General features: G+C 40.2%; 1 protein-coding gene across 4 annotated transcripts in view; it reads left to right on the forward strand.

The window, feature by feature from the left end:
• Positions 1 to 19,976, forward strand: part of SATB2 (SATB homeobox 2) — a 166,475-nt gene that overhangs the window by 71,967 nt on the left and 74,532 nt on the right. For all 4 annotated transcript variants that reach the window (XM_069983271.1, XM_069983270.1, XM_069983272.1 and 1 more), the window contains 2 exons: positions 14,295 to 14,397; positions 19,254 to 19,720. In XM_069983271.1, the coding sequence (XP_069839372.1) occupies positions 14,295 to 14,397; positions 19,254 to 19,720 (570 nt within the window). The remainder of the gene's footprint in view (positions 1 to 14,294; positions 14,398 to 19,253; positions 19,721 to 19,976) is intronic.

A 19,976-nucleotide genomic window follows, 5' to 3' on the forward strand; every position in this document is an offset into this window, starting at 1 on the left:
GACAGAGCAAACATTTTGGCATGGAAAGAGAAAGCATCAGAAATGTGGTCTTAGCACCCATCAGATTGCACTTGGCGGATAATTATGGTTTCGGCGGTTCAAGTAGAAGACTATGAATGACATTGGGGAGTGGCACCATTATCAGTTTACAGACACCAAATTGGCTAGGATACCTATATCTTACATATTTTGCAGCCTTATACATGTTTATACATTGTTAGGCTCATCTTAGCTACCGTATGTATGAAATAGTAGCACTCAGTACAGTCCGTAGAGCCTTACAGTACAGTAGCACAGTGATTTAACAATTTTGGAGCTCACAGCACCATAATGAATGATGATACTGGGAGTTTTAAGGTCCTTCCTGTAGTATACATTCATACAGTAGCCCTGTAGCATACATTCTGTGCATCTATGGAATGTGTGAATGCAGCCTCAGCCTAATTTACACCAAAACCAGAAATGGCTTAAAAATACAGAAAGGCTATGTTCCCACACTGTTGAAACTTAGTGGATGGTCGCCATTTAATGGCAAATAACTGCTGTTATTTCAAAACAACGGCCATTGTTATTATTTGTATTATTTGCCATTAAATAGCAGCCATCCACTCAATTTCAACATTGTGAGAACAGAGCCTTTCTGTGTTTTCAATCCACTCCTGGTTTTGGTTGCAAAATACTCACCAAATACTGGACAAAAACACTGTCAGTAGTTTTAGCTAAAACTGTGAGTGGGACCAACATATACATAAACTATAATAAAATAACTTGCACCTATTTCAGTGTTTTGGCCCAAAATACTAACCAATATGAGATTATACCAGTATTATAAATGTTAGTGAGTCCAATTTTGCAATGGGATACATAAGTCGCGAAAATCATCCAGTTGATAGGAAGGTTGTGTATTTTAGTTCCTAACATCTGTTTAGTTTCCTATGATGCCCTTATATATGAGGCAGGCTGGGATTTATGGTTCACAAGCAGCTAGCTCAGATACACATTTCACCTTCAAGTCCAAGACTTCTTTTCCTCAGCATTTGTGTTAACAACCCTGTGCACTTCTCACATGGCAAATTCATTTTGTAAATCTACTTAAAAAGTAAATACCCTGCCATATGTGTGAAATGTTATTATGTGTCCCAATAGGTTAATATGTTATTGTCAGCTGCAGGTTGGAAAGCTGCCTCGCAGGAGTTAGGGCTTCAGGGAAAAAGCCACTTGTTTATTAACCAAGTCCTGCTGCTAAAGAGACCTGAAGAAGATTACCAATTGCAGGTTAACCCTCTACTGGGAAAACAAACCTAGTATTTAATCTCAGCCATTGTTTTCTTGAAAAGTATTTTAATACGACATTGATGAGTCAGGCCCATTTTCACAGGAACAACCGAGATTATTTTCCTTCAGATTTCTTAATATTTCAATCAGAAATTGTTTGTTTGCAAAGTTGTGGAGGATTCTCTTTCAGTAAATGAAATATAATAAATTAATGATATGATATAAAATACATTGAGTGAAGCCTTGCTTGCAGACTTCTTATATAGGCAACTCCCGAGGCAACTCAAACAACATAAAGAACAATTCCCACTAACATGTCTGGACATCATTTAGCTGTCGGGACATGGTGGGAATTATAGTTCTGCAACAGCTGGAGGGCCACAGGTTATGGTGTGTTCACACAGACAGATTATCGGACAGATTTTTGAAGCCAAAGCCAGGATTGGATATGAAAAGAGAAGAAATCTCTGGACTTTATGACCTTTATGACCTGTTCTCCATTTATAGTCTGTTCCTGGCTTTGGCTTCAATGATCTGTCAGATAAATCTCTCTGTGTAAACACACCATTAGGCACTAAGCATTTAGGGCCCTATTACACGGGCCGAGCGGCAGCTGGCGGACAATCTTTAGCTCATCCGTATGGCCCATAGGAGAGAAGGTCGGTCTGCTGCCGTTGCTCCTATTATGTGAAGTGATGGCTGGCAGACCGTCGCCATTGTTGTAGTTTTTTATTTTCAAAACAAAATAACAGAAACAAAATATTGCATTCTCCATTAGATGTTATTTTACAATGCTACTCTCCATGTTGCCTATAGGGAGAGGGCAAAAACCCTGCCAAGAACAATCAATTGTGACAAACAAAGAAGGGAAGGGGGTATCATTTGTACTTTTTTTCTAGTATACTTTTTTAGCTTGCACTTTTTCCTTATGCAAATATTAATAGCACAAAATTACTTTGAAATATTGATTACAGGGTGTTATTATATGAGTAACGGACATTATTTGCCGTGAAATGACAGTGTGTGAACATAGCCTAGGGGTCTATTTACAGGTACAAGATCTGCAGTAGATTTGGTGTCACAGATTCAAGGCTGCGGATTTTATCTTGCGTTCCATCATTTCATTACATTGATATTTCAAACGTAAGCAGAACCTGAATGTGTGAATGGAGCCTCAATGATTTTTTTTATCCGCCGCCCATTACTTGTGGTGAGATTGCAATAATGTTATGACAAAACATTATGCACATAATATAACAGGTGATAAGTGTCGTATATGAAGTCCCCCTCAGTCAGGCCTCACTCTTACTGACACTGAAATGCAAAACCAGCGAGCAAGGAGCAAAAGGCAGTAAGACAGACACTCAACCAATAGATATTGTACAGCATGCTGTAATTTACTTGCAGAACAAATAATACATTTCCCCCAGAGTCTCTTTGGCTTTGTAATATGAAGCCGCTGGGACTCTGTGTGCCACCATACATCCTTCTGCATACAGCTCTGCTATATAGATAAGGCAGAATACAGCACGGTTCTCTATTTAAAGCTACTGGTCTGTCCAGTATCAAACATTGCATCAAAATAAGCAGTACAACTGTGATGTGTGAGTACAGCCCTAGCTGGGAAGAAGTTCTTATCACAGGGGCAATATAAGCAGTAGAGCCGACTAAAGTAAAATAATTGATCAAGGAGAAATAAGGGATTTCCTATATATTCTATAAATATACATTATATTCATTTAATAGTTTACGTTTTTAGGAACAGGGACGACTGCAGCATTTTCCCAAATGAAGAGGTGAGGGCAGGGCCGTATTAACACCTACTGCTGCCCTAGGCACTAAACCTGAAGACGCCCCATCTTGGGGAACGTGGGGGAGCCTGGTTTCGGCCACATGCATTTCTCTACATGTAGAAGCATTGTTTTAATGGTTTTTAACGGCTTAACACATAAATTTCCACATTGAATCAATGATAAGAGCAGCCTGCACATTGTCTGAGGGAATTCTCACCCCAGATTGGTAAGTAATAGCTCCAGGCGTCACAGCCATATCAGACCAGAACAACACCACCACACCAGACCTGATCATACCTACCCCCCAACCCCCCTCAAAAAGACATCAGATTTACTGGCAAGTCTGATGGGGAGGTGAGAGACTAAAAAAATAAAAACAAAAAAAAAAAGTTGTTACCTTCCCTCTGCTCCCTGGTGCTGCCCCCCTGCAAGGTGCTGCCCTAGGCACCGGACCACGGGTGCCTAGTGGTAAATACGGCCCTGGGTGAGGGGTTTGTAAAAAATAAAAAAAAAATCACTATGGAGTTTTAGATGGGCTGGAAGTATTGTGATCACTGTATTTCCCTGCTCTGACAGCCAAGAGGATGTGGCTGCTGGTTATTGGTTCCTAGTCTCTTCTTCTGGATAGATGGCTGAAATTTGGCAGTCACTTCCTCTGTTTAGCAAATTCTACAGTACTGTACAGCCTTGCCCTCTTGTCCTATTTGTGCTGTATTAGTAGTAGCAGTCAGCAAGTGTTCACTCCTGGGGTTAGGATGGGCATGGCAGTCTGTACAGTACAGCGGATGATGTGGCTGTCCATATTCAGAACCAGAATTAGCTGAATCTGTTGTACTGTATGCACCCTATAAATAAAACAGTCATATAGATAGCATAAACTATCACAATATAAGGGCCAAATAGTGTTATAATGACCTCCTCTTACCCCCACATCACGTTTGAAACCCCCCCCAAACTTCTACCTAGTAATGTTGCCACACGAGGGCCTTATGAATCCACCACACCATGATTGAATAATACCATCATACTGTAAAAATCACTAAAATTGCTATAAAAACCTCTATAACCATGATAGAGTGACCATATAGATACCAGAAAATACCAATTGCATTTTGCATACATGCATCCAGAGGCTCACAGATGCCATCTGGTCAGATTTCTTCTCCATCACATCCAGACTGCCATGATGACATCTCCTCCGCCACAACTTACCCGTCCAGAGTTTGCCACCAACATGTATTCCAGCATCCTCCACACCTATTTCCCAACATTTACACAAATGTGCCCACTGTTGCCCCTTTAACATTACCATCCTGCTTCATCCTACCCCTACATAGTAATAGTACATCATTTTACACCAGTTTCTAACTCTCTGCTTCATCCTAGTATTCAGCTATATCCATATCTTAAAGGGAACCTGTCACCCCCCGTGCCGGGGTGACAGGCTCCCCGACCCCCCGCTACAGCCCCCTATACTCACCTGATCCCGCCGGGTCCCGCTTCTGGACTCTCCTGTCATTCTCTATGAGTGATGGACTCATCTCTCAGCGTGCGCGCCGGGCTGCAGCGGCTGAGATCTCCATGACCCGACCGGATCCAGAAGCGGGACCCGGCGGGATCAGGTGAGTATAGGGGGCTGTAGCGGGGGGTCGGGAGCCTGTCACCCCGACACAGGGGGTGACCGATTCCCTTTAAGGATATTGATATTGTTGGTGTTTTTAAAGCTTTCTCATCTTTTGAGGTGACTTTCATTACTAAATTTAAAAAAATGTAGTGGAAAAAGTAAAAAAAGAATTCAATTTAAACAGCTGATGTGGAGAGATACACTAGGGGGGAAGAGTTATCAAACTGGTGTAAAGTAGAACTGGCCCAGTTGCCCCTAGCAACCAATCAGATTCCACCTTTCATTCCTCACAGATTCTTTGAAAAATGAAAGGTGGAATCTGATTGGTTTCTAGGGGCAACTGGGACAATTCTACTTTACACCAGTTTGATAAATCTCCCCCTATGGGTTTTCCTTAAAGTGAATGATTAGAATAGCTTTATCCAAGAAAGTAATGCTGAAGTGATATTACTGAAGAGACTGCCTTACTTCTTTACCCTGCTCATAAAGCAGTCAGAAGCAGTATTTACATTTCTAGCAATATGACTGCAAATCCTTGAGCGCTGCAAGGTGACCTCTACACAGGCTGCTCCATCTTCTCCCTTGTGACTTCAGCATTAGACATCTGCTGAGAGGAGCCTGTAGCTGTGACTGCAATGAACTCCTTTTAGCAAGAGTAAAGAACGCTCACAGCTCATAACATAGTTACACTGAATGGTTTTCACACATGCACAAAACACAGAGCCAAGCCATAAACAGACTAGATATCATCTCTTTCTGCCACATTGTTACCAGTCGCAGAGAGCACGCAATACTATATGTACTCACTGGATCCAATAGCAGACAAAATCGAAAATTAGATATTGGCCAATCAAAAGGATTCTGGTAAATCTAATTCTAGAAAGTTTTTTTGTTTCATAAGTATATGTCTGATCTTATTTAAGACTTACATATTAGAAGTAATCCATCTAGGGTAGAAAGTCTGAAATATAGCATCAGCTGGAATTCTAAACCCGGCTTGTCGGCAACCGACAGCCCCCCCCTTTTTCCATTCAACCGATTACGCCCAAATTCTTGTCCCCTTCATAGTCCTATACAGCTCTCTAGCTAATGCTTTACACAGTCCTTACTTGCTCCCTAGAACTTTGTCCTGCCATGTGTAGCCCATGTCACTTTAGTGACAGCCCACAAAAAGCTCTGCAAGCTATCCTTTCCAATGACTAACAGTCCTTTTACATGGCCTGATATGGGGCTGCGCAAGGACACAATCGAGCGCCAATCAGTGAGAATCATTAGAAGGCACGGTCAATCGTGTGGCCGGGCCACACAACTGATCATTGCATTGTTTGTGCAGCCATTTAAATATATTGCTATTTGCTGCACATCTCTTGTTCGCACAGGAAGATGTGCTGCCAATAGGGATGTTTTGAAGCTGCTCAAAAGATGTGGTCATCTGACAAGCGGATGTTTTCCTGCTCCTCGGCTGATGGTTGACACTGCGTAAGTTTCGTAATAATCATTTGTAACAATGGCCAGGGTTACTACGGAACTTACGTAGTGCTGCCCTCTAAGGAATCTAAGGAGTGTATACACAAGAAACTGACTAAAAAATCTTTTTTTTTTTAATAAGTTCTCTGAGAGTGCTGTCCTTGCTAGAGACTGGTTACATACATAAGCAGATGTAATACATCTACATTAAGAACTGCAGTCTCAATATTGTGACTGAGCAGCTGCAGGATTTCCAAATTCCTGTGGCTGTCACCCTCTTCACTCTGAATTTTACTACAGGAGTATTCGTAGTCCCATTGGGTGACTACAAAATGTGAACACAATGTGCTAATATGTAGTAAAACATATTGTAGCTGTAAGATGGAGCCGTGGCATACTTCTTCATTGCAACAGAGCAAAACTAAGTAAAGTTTCATCCACCCAGGATGCCCATCTTATATTTTCACATATTCGTCTTCCCTTATAGCCACTTTCAGCCATTTTTTTTAAAAATCTTTATCTGGTTCTACTGTATTTGTGGCAAATAACAAAACATTGAAATTTCGGAAATATTCTTTGTGCATTCTATAGAAATTAACATTATACTGTTACAATCATGTCCTATAGGAGCATATGAATACATGTGGCTGGCTTGCTATAACAGATGAATTTAATGGTACAGAAGACACACCAATGACGATCAGCTGATCCCTAAGCCATGCCTTCTTTAATGTAAAAGGCATAACCACTTTTTTCTAAGCCCCATCCCTTTGCTAAACATTAGAAACATTTCTATTCTTTTTAGTTTTAGTTAAAAATGTGCACTAATTCTTTGGTGCCAGAAGTGTAAAAATTCTGACTCACACACTTTTATTTATCACCCCCAATTATTCTGTGCTGAAGGCTCTGAAAAGTAACAGCCTTCATTTTAAAAGGAATGCATTAGGCAGGGTTCATACTACGTTTTTGCAATGCGTTTATTCAAAAAAACGGATGAAAAAAAATGATACAACTGTATGCATCCGTTTTTCCATTGACTTCCATTATAAAAAAAAAACGAATCAAAACGGATCCGTTTTTTTTACAGACACAAAAACGTGGTCGACCACTTTTTTCTTTCCGTAAAAAAAAACTGATCCGTTTTATTTTTTTTAATAATGGAAGTCAATGGAAAAACAGATGCACACAGTTGCATCCGTTTTTTGCAAAAAACGGATTGCAAAAATGTTGTGTGAACCCAGCCTTACATATTTTTTTTATTATTATTGTTTAAAGGGGTTATCCAGCGAAAATCGTTTTCTTTTAAATCAACTGGCGTCAGAAAGTTATATAGATTCGTAAATTACTTCTATAAAAAAATCTCAAGTTTTCCTATACTTATTAGCTGCTGTATGTCCTGCAGGAAATGTTTTATTTTCATTCTGGCACAGTGCTCTCTGCTGACATCTCTGGCCGAGACAGGAACTCTCCAGAGCAGAAGAAGATTTCTATGGGAATCCCTGTAGAAAACCTCTCCTGCTCTAGATAGTTGGCCAGAGATGTCGGCAGAGAGCACTGTGTCAGAATGAAAATAAAATAACATTTCCTGCAGGACATACAGCAGCTAATAAGTATGGGAAGACTTGAGATTTTTTAATAGAAGCAAATTACAAATCTATATAACTTTCTGATACCAGTTGATTTGAAAGAAAAAGTTTTTTGCTCGATAACCCCTCCTGTCCAGTGTTTTATATATATATATATATATATATATATATATATATATATATATATATCGCAAATTTGAAACTTAGAAAGAAATATTATCAAAAAATATTTTAAAATGTTATAAACATATATTTTATTTATTTATTTTGAGAACATAATGCTAAGTGAAAGCAGTTTCTTACTGAACTCAATTGAGTTGAATGAGAGCTGGTTTTCAGGCTCTAAAGGCACTGGTGTGGGCACTGCTGTGTCTCACTTTCATGATGCTGATTACCTTTTACTTTTACCTGTTCAAAATCCTTTTGAAACTTGGAATATCTGAATGAATGTTGGTCAAAGCCGAGGGCTTTTGAACTTCCTTTTCCATCCTACAGACCCTATTATCATATTAAATCATAAACCACAGCATGTCAGAATGTAGCTGCCTAAGTGTCCTGCCTGCAGGTAGTGGCATGTATAGGGTTAAAGCATTCTCCGCTTAGTGAATTTCAGCACAGGTGCTAATGACATGTTCCTATAACTGATATTAATTCTCCTTATTAGTCTAAGCGTTGTACTTGGGGTAGCAGCACGTACGTTCCCAGGCTCTTGGCTGTGTGGTCTTGTTGCAGTTGGAAGCTGAACTGAAACATCTGAGAAGCATTAATGGGATTATTCATGGCATGGCATCTAATCTTACCTTTTAGGTTCTGCTTCCTAAATCACCATTGTTCTCGGCCATTGTGTCTAATGTGTGTGTCCTTCCATATGTCATTTCTAATGATTGGGAGCCCAGAACAGGGGGAATTTAAAGTGACACAAATATTATGAAGGCAAAGTTGTTTTATTGAGGATTTACTCTGAAAAGCAGCACTCCTGAGCCCAAAGTGTTAGTAGGATTAGCTATCCCCATGGACTTTTAAAAACTCCTCCATCCAGAATGAGGAGAGATTAACTGTATAATGCCAGTAAATTCTGTATCGCTATACAGTCTGTGTATAGGGCAAACAGTCTCAGTCTATAAGGAATGTGCAGAGAGGATATGGTAGCTTGGCACAATATATATAAAAAAATAAAAAATAAAATTATATATATGTGTGTGTGTTAGCCTGTCCGTTCCTAATACGTAAGAGATCCAGAAGAGAAAATGCCTTTTAGGATGGATTTATATGTTAGTATCAGTTAAAGGCAGGTTAGCTCGAATGTATATGGAAGCACAAAAAATATTACCATTGGTAATTAACAATATTTATTAGAGATGAGCGAACCGGGCCGAGGTTTGGGTTTGTAAGAACCCGAACCATTGGCATTTGACTCCCACTGTCCTCCCGTTCCTTGTAGAAGGTGGAGACAGCCCGAGTTCCGACTGGAAAACAGGAATACAGCCTAGGACATAGTTCCAGGTGGGTTCCTAAGAATCATCTATAAAATAAGCATATAAAATAAGCATAATAACCTATTGTTTAAAGCAACTATCTATATTATACTATCTATATTATATTATATTGTCTATATTAAAAAAAAAAAAAAAAATCCTGAAACCCACTAGGCCTACTTATAGGGTGAGACTTCCAGTTCTATACAGATTAGTATCTAGCAATGCCCTCCTACCAGTAGATAGATAACATACCACAGACACCAGTTCAGAGGTCAGCCTGTTCTTGTGGCATGCCCTTTGTACAGGTCCAGAACATGCCTCAAAATTATCCTATTCATGTTAATAGGATTTGAGCTTGTCTACTGGATCTATGTCCATGTAGCTTGCTTTATAGCATGCCTCTAAGGATGCATCCAGACACGGCTTCTTTGTGGCGATTTTTTGGCCTCTATAAAAATGCCAGAAAAACATGACTTTTTCATGCATTTGTGTTTTTGTTGCATTTTCCCACCATCTTTATTTGTGTGTTGATGCAACTAGGCGTTTTTCAGGTAGGTGTTTAGAGCCGAACACGGACTTCATTGCTGAAGTCCATGTTCGAGTCTGAATGCTGGCCCGAACGTATTAGCACCAGAAAGGAAGGGGTTAAGTGATCGCATACCCTGGCACACTGAATTTTCTGTGTGTCAGGTCGCTGGGAGTAGGGGTTGAGGGTTCGAGGCAAGAACTGACAGTATGGCCCTTAACCCCCTGGGGGCCAGTCTATGCTCTTTTTAGGCTCAAAAAAGCTACTAAAAAGGACATACATATAAGCTATGGCAAAGAGTCTCAAAAATGGCAAAAAGGAGAGAAAAATGCCACTTAAAAAACAGCAAGTATGTAAGGCATCTCACAAATGTCCATTGACTTCCAGCTAACATCTGGCCGTTTGGATTTTTTTTTTTTGGGGGTGTATTTGAAAAAATTGAAGCTTGTGAGAAACTAGTCTAAAAGCTGTTAAAGGGAACCAATTACTTCCTCCACCCTCTTCCCAGCCACTGACGCTTGATTGGCAGCTGGAGCACTGGGAACATAATGCAATACCAAGCACTCAGGCTGCCAATCAAGCATGAGTGGTTAGGAAGAGGCAAAGGCTGCATAACTACATGCCGGCATGGCTCCGCCCTCATGCTTAGTTACCTGGCGCCGGGATGGTTAAATTAAAGATCAAGATTATAAAATTGGTGGAGTTGGAGTCTGCCAAGCAGGGGGTCGGAGAGCTGTTCCAGGCAGGTATAAGGTACTGTGGCCAATTTCTGAGTGCAATTTTCCTCGGGGAGGCAATTTTTTTCCCTTTAAAAACAGCTCAGACAAGAATGTTGCAGCCATAATACTGTACTAAAAATTTAATAAAGAAATACAATAAAAAAATTGAGACATGGTAGAGAAAATGACCTGTATCTAATAAGTTAAAAAAAAAAGAAAGGGAATGCATTAACTTTAAGGAGTCCTATTAAGTGGTTAAAAAGTTCCACTCACCTTCTTTGAAGCTCTAACTAGGAAAAGCTGAGAAATCCTCATGGCAACTTCCTTCCAAATTTTATGAAATATTACATTTTTCTTTTTAGAAAATATTTAAACATATATTTTTTCCAAATTAGGTTTGGTTTACATTACATTTTTGCCATATAGTTCAGGTAAATGTTTCTAATAGTACCCTGCAAATAAATGTATATTGTTAGAATGAAATGCAGCTGGGGCTTTTTACAACTGGATCCCACTATCATTTAGTTTAATTGTAATTTAAAAAAAAAAAATCACAATTGTGAACGTACAGCCCTACAGAGCCACCAAAATAAAATATCACATGGCGGACGATATACCATATGTATTAGTCTTATAAATGCGTGTAAAATGAACTTCTTAGGAAAATACTTTATGGGTTTGTTCATCAAAGTTGTGATATTTCACAGCAGATACTATCATTTCTTCCTATGATCTTCTATGAAACTACCTATTCTGGTATGTTAACATTTTCTCTGCAATACACTAATCTTCTGAACTTGATCAGCAGGAAATGATAATATATTTGAGATATTATTAGCCCGGAACATTACTGCAAAGCAGGTGACACGAATGCAAAGTCTATACATTGGAACTGCTTTGTACAAACAGAAAGGGAAGAAAATCAATGTTGTGCATTTTTTTTTTCTTCTTCTTTAGAAAACTGTATAAATATTGGATAAAAACAATGATGTAGTAAATTTATAGCAATAACAGACATTTAACAAGATTTGCCTTACGCGCTGCCAAACTCGAAATGCAGTTTCCAGGTGTACATAAGAACTCAATGTGTTCTCGGCTGTGATTTCTTATTTACTGCGCTTTGTCAAGTTTGTTACAGTTGTAAGATGGCTTAAAGCACAAACCTTGGCATTATAACTGGGATTTGATATATAACATTAAAAGCCAGGAATATGACTACATTCTGAACTACAGCTCAGTTGTTAAAAGGAGTCTGTCAGCTGCAATTCACAATCCAAATGGCTGATACTATTAGGTCGCAGAGACACAATGTCACCTGTATATCTATTTGTGCTTCCAGGGTGTGGAAAAATGCTTATTATATAATAAGAAGAGTCAAAAAAGCTTGCCCAAGCTTCTAAAGTGCAGCTAGCTCTAATACCCTCTTATTCCCGCTCCCATATCTAAACTTGCTTGGGAATTATCTTACAGGTGTCAATCAAGTGGCGGGGTGGGGAGGATTCTAGCTTGGGAAAGCCCATTTGACTCTTTGTACCAGAGAATAAAGACATGTTTCTACATTCTGGAAGTCCAGCTGGATATAGGAAAGGTACCATGTGTTTTCTTGACCTAATTGTTTAGTGTCAGCAGTTTGGAACCTGAATTACAGCTAACAGATTCCCTTTAATAATGTGGAAAAGCTTGAAAAGGTGAATGTGTGATTCCCTCAGCTTGCAGCACAACGTAAGATCCGTACCAATCATTAGTACAGAATTTACGTTGTGTGAACATGGCCTTAGGGTGCGTTCACACATACAGGATCTGCTTTGAATCTGTAACTTCAAATCAACGCCATCAAATCTGCTGCAGATCCTGTACGTGTGAATGCACCCTTAACCCCTTAACAACCGCGGGCGTATATTTACGCCCTGCAGCCGCCTTGGGGAGTTCAGAGCGAAGCCGCGCGGCGACCCCGCTGTGAACCTCTGCAGTCCCGGGTGCCGTATGTAGCCCGTATGTAGTACCGTGCGCGGCTATAAGCAAGCACGGTCCGATCGCCATGCCTGCTAATTAAGGATTCAGATGCAGCTGTCAAAGTTGACAGTTGCATCTGAATCCTTTATGCAACCGATTCCCTGGTGTCTAGTGGGGTGGATCGCTGAGCGACCCACATATTGTACTTGGGCCTGGGTTCTGCGCCGTAATGGCGCTGATCCCAACTCGGCATTCGGTTGATTCCGGCTGCAGCAGCTGGAAGCAATCGAGTGCCTATCTCATTGATCTTTGCTGTATATACAGAATAGATCTCAATGAGAGATCAGCGTGCTTATACTAGAAGTCCCCCGAAGGGCTTATAGTATAAGTGTAAAAGAAAAAAAAAGTGTTATTATTAACAAAAAGCCCCCTCCCCTAATAAAAGTCTGAATCACCCCCCTTTTCCCATGTTAAGAATAAAAATAAATAAATAAACAAACATCTTTGGTATTGCCGCGTGTGTAAATCGCCCAAACTATTAATTTATCACATTCCTGATCTCGCACGGTAAACGGCGTAAGCGTAAAAAAAATCCCAAATTGGAAAATTGCGCATTTTTGGTCGCCTGCAATCCAGAAAAATTGTTATAAAAATCAAGAAAATCCAGAAAAATTTAAATAAAAATCAAAAAGTCGCATATGCGCAATCAAGGTACCTATAGAAAGAACAGATCATGGGGCAAAAAATGACACCTCACACAGCCCCATAGACCAAAGGATAAAAGCGTTATAAGTATGGCAATGGAGCGATTTTAAGGAACATATATTTGTAAACAATGGTATGAATTTTTTACAAGCCATCAGATAAAAGAAAAGTTATACATGTTACATATCATTGTAATCGTAACAACGTAAGGAACATATATAACTGGTTTCTTTATGAAAAAATTCAGCCTTTCATTGCAAAGAGCAATTAGTGGCACAAAAAATAACGGCTCATTTGGGTTTCTAGGTGAAAAAATGCAACTGCTATGGCCTTCTAAGCACAAAGAGTAAAAAAATGGAAGTGCAAAAATCTAAATTGGCCTGCTCTTTAAGGGGTTAAAGAACCTAATTTGGCAGAATGCTTTATAGACAAGAGCTTTAAAATAATTTTCCTTATGCATTTCCTTTAGTTAGAACATTACACATAACATCATATGTGAATTTAAAGGGAACTAATCATGCTAAAAATGCTGTTACAGCTCTAAATACATCCCTATATGCCCCAGACATTCTTTCCAAGCACACTAGTAAATTCTGTGAGCGTTACTTATATGTCCTGAGAAACTACTTTGTAAAACTCACCCAACTAGTCAAGGGGGCGTTCCAGAGCTCCCAAGTAGTCACGGCTGGCGGGAAAATCTTGCAGGCAATTACGCCTCCCTGGCAGTGTCGGGGCTCAGTGACTGCCCCTCTGTGAGTACTTAGAAGCTCCAGTAACACCCATATGACCAAATGGGTAAGTAGTTTTTCGGAACATATCAATAATGCTCACAGCATTTACTTATATGTCTGGGAACTGTGCTGGGGGTATATAGGGACTAATTCAGAAATCTAACAGCATTTTTTAGAGTGATTGGTTCCCTTTAACAGGGTGGGGTGTTTCCATAGACAGTGCTTCCAAATGGATGGCAAAAAAGAGATAAGTAACAAGTCAGGCAAAACATTTTGCATGACTCGCTGAGTTCTAGGTAGCCAGAGCAGCAGTCATTCCTTCTTATCCTACTATAAATGAGAAACATTAATGGGTCATCAGTGAATAGTTCATCATTCGTCTATTTGCCTGCCAAGTCTTACTTAATATCCTTTACTTGTTCTGTACTCTCTTCCAGAGCATGATCTCCTCCATTGTTAACAGTACCTACTATGCCAATGTGTCAGCTACTAAATGTCATGAATTTGGGAGATGGTATAAGAAGTTCAAGAAGATGAAAGGTGAGTTTCTTTATATTTTCCTGTTCCTTAAAGTCCGGCAAACATTTTTTTTTTTTTAACAATATTTTTTTTATTGATTTTTTATAAAATTATAACTGTAAAACAATACAAAGTTAATGACATGAGTAGTTTTACAAATATAAGAAGTAATTATATTCAGTAACATGTCATGTTGGTCTTAAATTTAACAAAAGCATGAACAAGAGAAATCAGAAAACAGGCAAATAATTGGTATCCACACTCATTCGGATTATCATGTGTGAGAGTGTAATGATAAAGGTCAGCTATCTGTTACATAGAGTTTATCAAGGAAGCTTACTGATAGGTTATAATGTTATTATAAGTACTATTTAGCCATGTATTCCATTTATCCCGATATTTATGCGTGGTTTAGTAGCAACAGAGATTTTGTATTCGTGTCATCCATTGGAATTCAAAGTATCTATAATTTCTTTAATAGAAGGGATTCTGGTAGAGGTCCAGTTCTCGCAATAGTAATTGTTTGTAGGACAATGGTGAGAAAATCTCTAGGTATAGAGCTAGCATCTATATTCAATAGAACCAGGGACTGTGACATTATGATAGGATCAGAACATAAAGTGGACAGGAATTTGCCTATGCGCAAACATTTTTATTAAAGTATTGTATTGCCCCCCCCCCCCCCAAAAAAAAAGTTATACAAATCCCCAATATACACTTATTACGGGAAATGCTTATAAAGTGCTTTTTCCCTGCACTTACTACTGCATCAAGACTTCACTTCCTGGATAAAATGGTGATGTCACGACCCGACTCCCAGAGCTGTGGAGAGGATGATGGCAGAGGGATGCTCAGTGTCCCTCCATTACCCTGTCTCCCTCAGTGTCCCCCTTCCATCATCCTCTCCAGCAGCCACAGCCCGCACAGCTCTGGGAGTCGGTTCATGACATCACCATGTTATCCAGGAATTGAAGCCTTGATGCAGTAGTAAGTGCAGGAAAAAAGCACTTTATGTGCATTTCCCATAATAAGTGTATGTTGGTGATTTGTATAACTTTTTGAAGGCAATACAATACTTTAATAAACATTTTCGCCGGACTTGTCCTTTAAGCATGCATCCAAAGATTTTATAAGGCTTCTAATAACTTCAGTCATGGTTTGAAGCTAGTGAGATGGTGTTGGATTTCTAGCACTCTCAATTCTCCCCCCCATCTATTCACATTGCTACTTTACAGCTATAGTTCTTACAATACACTGGTACCAAATGAGGTCAACATTTTCTTAGTGTTCACAGGATTGCACACCTAAACTGCATTAAAGTTACCCAAAAAGAAAAGTTTTCAAATCCAGATTGCTTGAATATTAATATCTACTTGTGACAATTGTTCTCAAGTGTTCTAATTGACTAAACAACTGCAGCAAAGACCGCAATTTCACAATCCGACATCATAAGAACAAAAACCTAGATTTACGAGAGGTCAAGGATCTGAGCCATGTTTTTCAGACATCGTCTTTGCATACAATTTAAAGAGCCGCTCTTATGAGTTCTCTTCTATTGCATTGTTTCCTAAGCCGGCTCATAAACACAAGTGAGCGGCATGGGCCCAGGGTGGCGAGTTAGGTAAACAGGCTTTGCTTTTAATGGGTTCAAGTGCTTTTGATCTGCATACAAGTATTTAGGATTGTAGAAAATGCAGGAGCCATGAGACAAGGTAATATTGGAATTGTTTAAGGAAAATACATCCTTTCTTATCTTACGTGATAGGGAAATAATGGCTGCTTTGTAAGCATTCAGCTATCAGACAAGCCATTGTTTAAGGAAATTGTTATTACGATGCTATCTGTCTTATTTCTATAGGAAGATCCAGCTTCAATATGCCCCTTTCCAGGTTGTTTAGAATTTCTCATTGTCAGGGGAGGACAAAGGGCAGGTCTAGACAAACATACTTTTATCCTTTTTATCCATACCAACCATGGCTATATTTTGACTGTAACTAATCTGTGATCAGAAAGGACAGGAAGAAGCAGCTGATACAAGGATCAGTGATCCCTATGTAAACTCGTGAAGCCGTTTACCCATAGATATCTGTGCAATAAATTAGGAAATGCGTGTGCACATACTGTATTGTGTAGTTCAACTGTACATGAGCTTTTAGGACTTCAATTACACTAAAACCAAGTCCCCCACAAACTATATTAGATATGCAGAGCATGTATAGAGTGGTAGGTGAGTTCAGCATGGCATGTTATTGGCACTTAAAGGAGTTTAAAGGTACAGTGGTGCCTTGGATTACGAGCATTTTTCGTTCCAGGACCGTGCTTGTAATCCAAATCCACTCTTAAACCAAAGCAAATTTTCCCATAAGAAATCATAGAATTGGTTCCACACCCGAAAAATTATGATTTATTATTCTGAACAACATGTAAAACAAATGAATCAAACATTCAGAAACAGCAGAATATGTGATATTATAAGTTACTGTACAGTAATGGAGAGGATGGGAAACACAAGGACTGACAGAGACTGCAGGGAGCATGAAGAAATGAGCAAGACATATGTGAGCACAGTATAGCAGCACTCTCTGTCCGGGGAGAGAGGGGTTACAGCTATGAAGAGATTACCCCCACAGTCCTGTCCCCTGATGCAACCCCTAGCCTTAAGTGGGTCTGCCATTATTTGGAAGGTGAGGGAGACTTCCTGGGTCAGAGTACAGGGCTTTAGACATCGATATACAGACCATCCCCCTCCCCCACTCGCGCTCCCACCCAGTACAGGGAGCTCTTAAACCGAAGCAATGCTCTTAAACCAAGTCACAATTTTGAAAAACTCTGAGCTCTTAAACCAAAATGCTCTTAATCCAAGTTACTCTTAAACCAAGGTACCACTGTACTCCCTTTCTATATTAATTATTATGGTAATATTACGTGGGCATACCCATGTCCAATACATGAGATATTTAAGTTAATAGATACTTATTTAACCCCTTCACGTCAGCCATCTGTATATATACGTTCCTATTGCACATGCCCCGTGCAGTAGGAATGTACATATACGTTCCTGACTGACAGGGGCTTTGTGATGAGAACGGGATCGCTGCAGGGACAGCGATCCCGTTCTCATCTGTGTACAGCACCGGAGATAATGAGGATCAGCTGCGATCCCGCAGCTGACCCCCATTAACCCCTTAGTGACCGCCGAAACGGCGGTCACTAATGGGCCGGTGCCGCCGCTGTATTTCATCTCCCCCCACCGTGAATCCACGGTGGGGGGAGATGAAATATGTAAAAATCAGACCCCAGATCAGCCCCCTAGTGCCCCAGTCACTAACCCCCCCTCCCGCGGCGGCCATCGGATCCAAGATGGCCGCCGCGATCACTGTGATCAAAAAAGAAAAATGAATGAAAGCCCCATGCTCTCCGCCACCGGAGGTAGCGGAGAGCATGGGGCAGTCATCGGGACCCCCCCCTGTGGGGTCCCGGTACAAGCGATCAGCGGTATATACTATATACCGCTGATCGCTTGTGCCATGTGCCGCCGGCACTTTTTATCGGATATTTTACGGATATTTTGATGTTTTTCACAAAAAACACACAAAGTAGTGACCAAATTTTGCCACTAATATAAAGTGCCATATGTGACGAAAAAACAATTTCAGAATCGCTAGCATACGTTAAAGCATCACTGAGCCATAAGCGCATAAAGTGAGACAGGTCAGATTTTGAAAAATGAGCCTGGTCTTTTAGGTGCAAATAGGCTCGGTCTTGAAGGGGTTAAGGAGCCTACTGCATGGCTTGATTATCATCTAGGCAGCGTCACACAAACAATGGCTGAATCATTTGTATGACCCTTTACTTACTTTATCATTGGTGGAAACACACCCCTATTACTTGGAGAGATGTGCAATGTGGACAGTAGTTTTGAAACTTGCTTGAAAGATCCAAATAGAAAACGAATTAGCTGATCCTACTGATGGCTAGGCCTGCCTATTACACAGTACAATATTGTCCTGTTCAGCCAATTATTGTAGGGTGTTGTAGTGACAGTGCTTCTCTTCCTGTCTTGCTGTTGTCCCATCACACCGTTTATGGATTGTCAGCAAGGGTCCTTTTAGATGTGCCAATCTTCTGCACTCATTTGCAGTGCTTTCACATCATGCGACTAATCGAGCGGCGGGGCTGCACAAACGATCCCTGTAGCGTTCATGTGGCTATTTAAATTCATTGCTGTCAGGTGCGCATGTTCTGTTTACACTGGGAAATGTGTGGCCATTAGGCAATGATTTATATGGCTGCACAAAAGTTCGGCCGTTTTCCCTGTTACCAGCTGAACGCTGACATGCTTTACACTTTTAAATATGTAGCAATGCTTGCCAATAATTAGCCCATGTAAAAGGGCATTAAATCTATGGAACCCAACTCCGACTACAAAGTAGGTAGAGCAGCAAGCTGGAAATTGAAGCACTAAGCCTTGCATTTTCTTCCGGCTGTATCTAGCGATCTGTGGGGGTTTGAAATTTGAAATATCTGTGATATGGCAAAAGGGTATTTAATAGAGATGAGTTAACCGGGTTCGGGTTTGAGTCCATTCGAACCCGAACGTTCGGCATTTGATTAGCGGTGGCTGTTGAACTTGGATAAAGCTCTAAGGTTGTCTGGAAAACATGGATACAGCCAATGACTATATCCATGTTTTCCACATAGCCTTAGGGCTTTATCCACCTTCAGCAGCCACCGCTAATCAAATGCCGAAAGTTCGGGTTCGGGTGAACTCGAGCATGCTCCAGGTTCGCTCATCTCTACTATTTAAATTGACAGTACATGTCGGTATGTTCATCCTATAGAGCATCTATCTTAATAAATGTTTTTGTTATTTGCAGTTGAACGGGATAATCTAACAGATTACTGCATACTGGGTCAACGACCAACGCACCTATCAAATATAAACCAGTTGGCAAGCCTAGGAAAGAGCAATGAACAAGCTCCTCACAGCCCACTTCATCACAGTACCCCAATTAGAAGTCAAGTACCAGCCCTGCAGCCAATCATGAGCCCCGGACTCTTGTCTCCTCAGCTCAGTCCTTCATTGGTACGACAGCAAATAGCTATGGCACACTTAATAAACCAGCAGATAGCTGTCAGCAGACTTTTAGCCCATCAACATCCTCAGGCCATCAACCAGCAGTTTCTAAATCATCCACCAATTCCTAGACCAGTCAAACCAGTGGAAACCACCAACTCTTCAGTGGAAGTTTCCCCAGACATCTACCAACAAGTCCGGGATGAGCTGAAGAGGGCAAGCGTGTCTCAAGCTGTTTTTGCTAGAGTGGCCTTTAATCGCACACAGGTACGTTTCCTTACTATTTTACAGCAATTTACTAAACACAAAAATATAATGTACAAGTACAGGATGAAGATGATGAAGTTGGTTATAAGAAAGACATGCGTGTGTCTTGTTCGACACCTGTCCTCTCAGAATGTACATCCCATTAAAAACTTCTTACATCTTAGTATTGCTCATTTCCTTCAACAGATCTACATAGATGGAAATACCCAAGGGAAATTTCATTTCATGACAAGATGAGATGTTTCAGAAAATTGTA

This window comes from Dendropsophus ebraccatus, chromosome 9, assembly GCF_027789765.1.
Source record: "Dendropsophus ebraccatus isolate aDenEbr1 chromosome 9, aDenEbr1.pat, whole genome shotgun sequence".
NCBI lineage: Eukaryota > Metazoa > Chordata > Amphibia > Anura > Hylidae > Dendropsophus > Dendropsophus ebraccatus.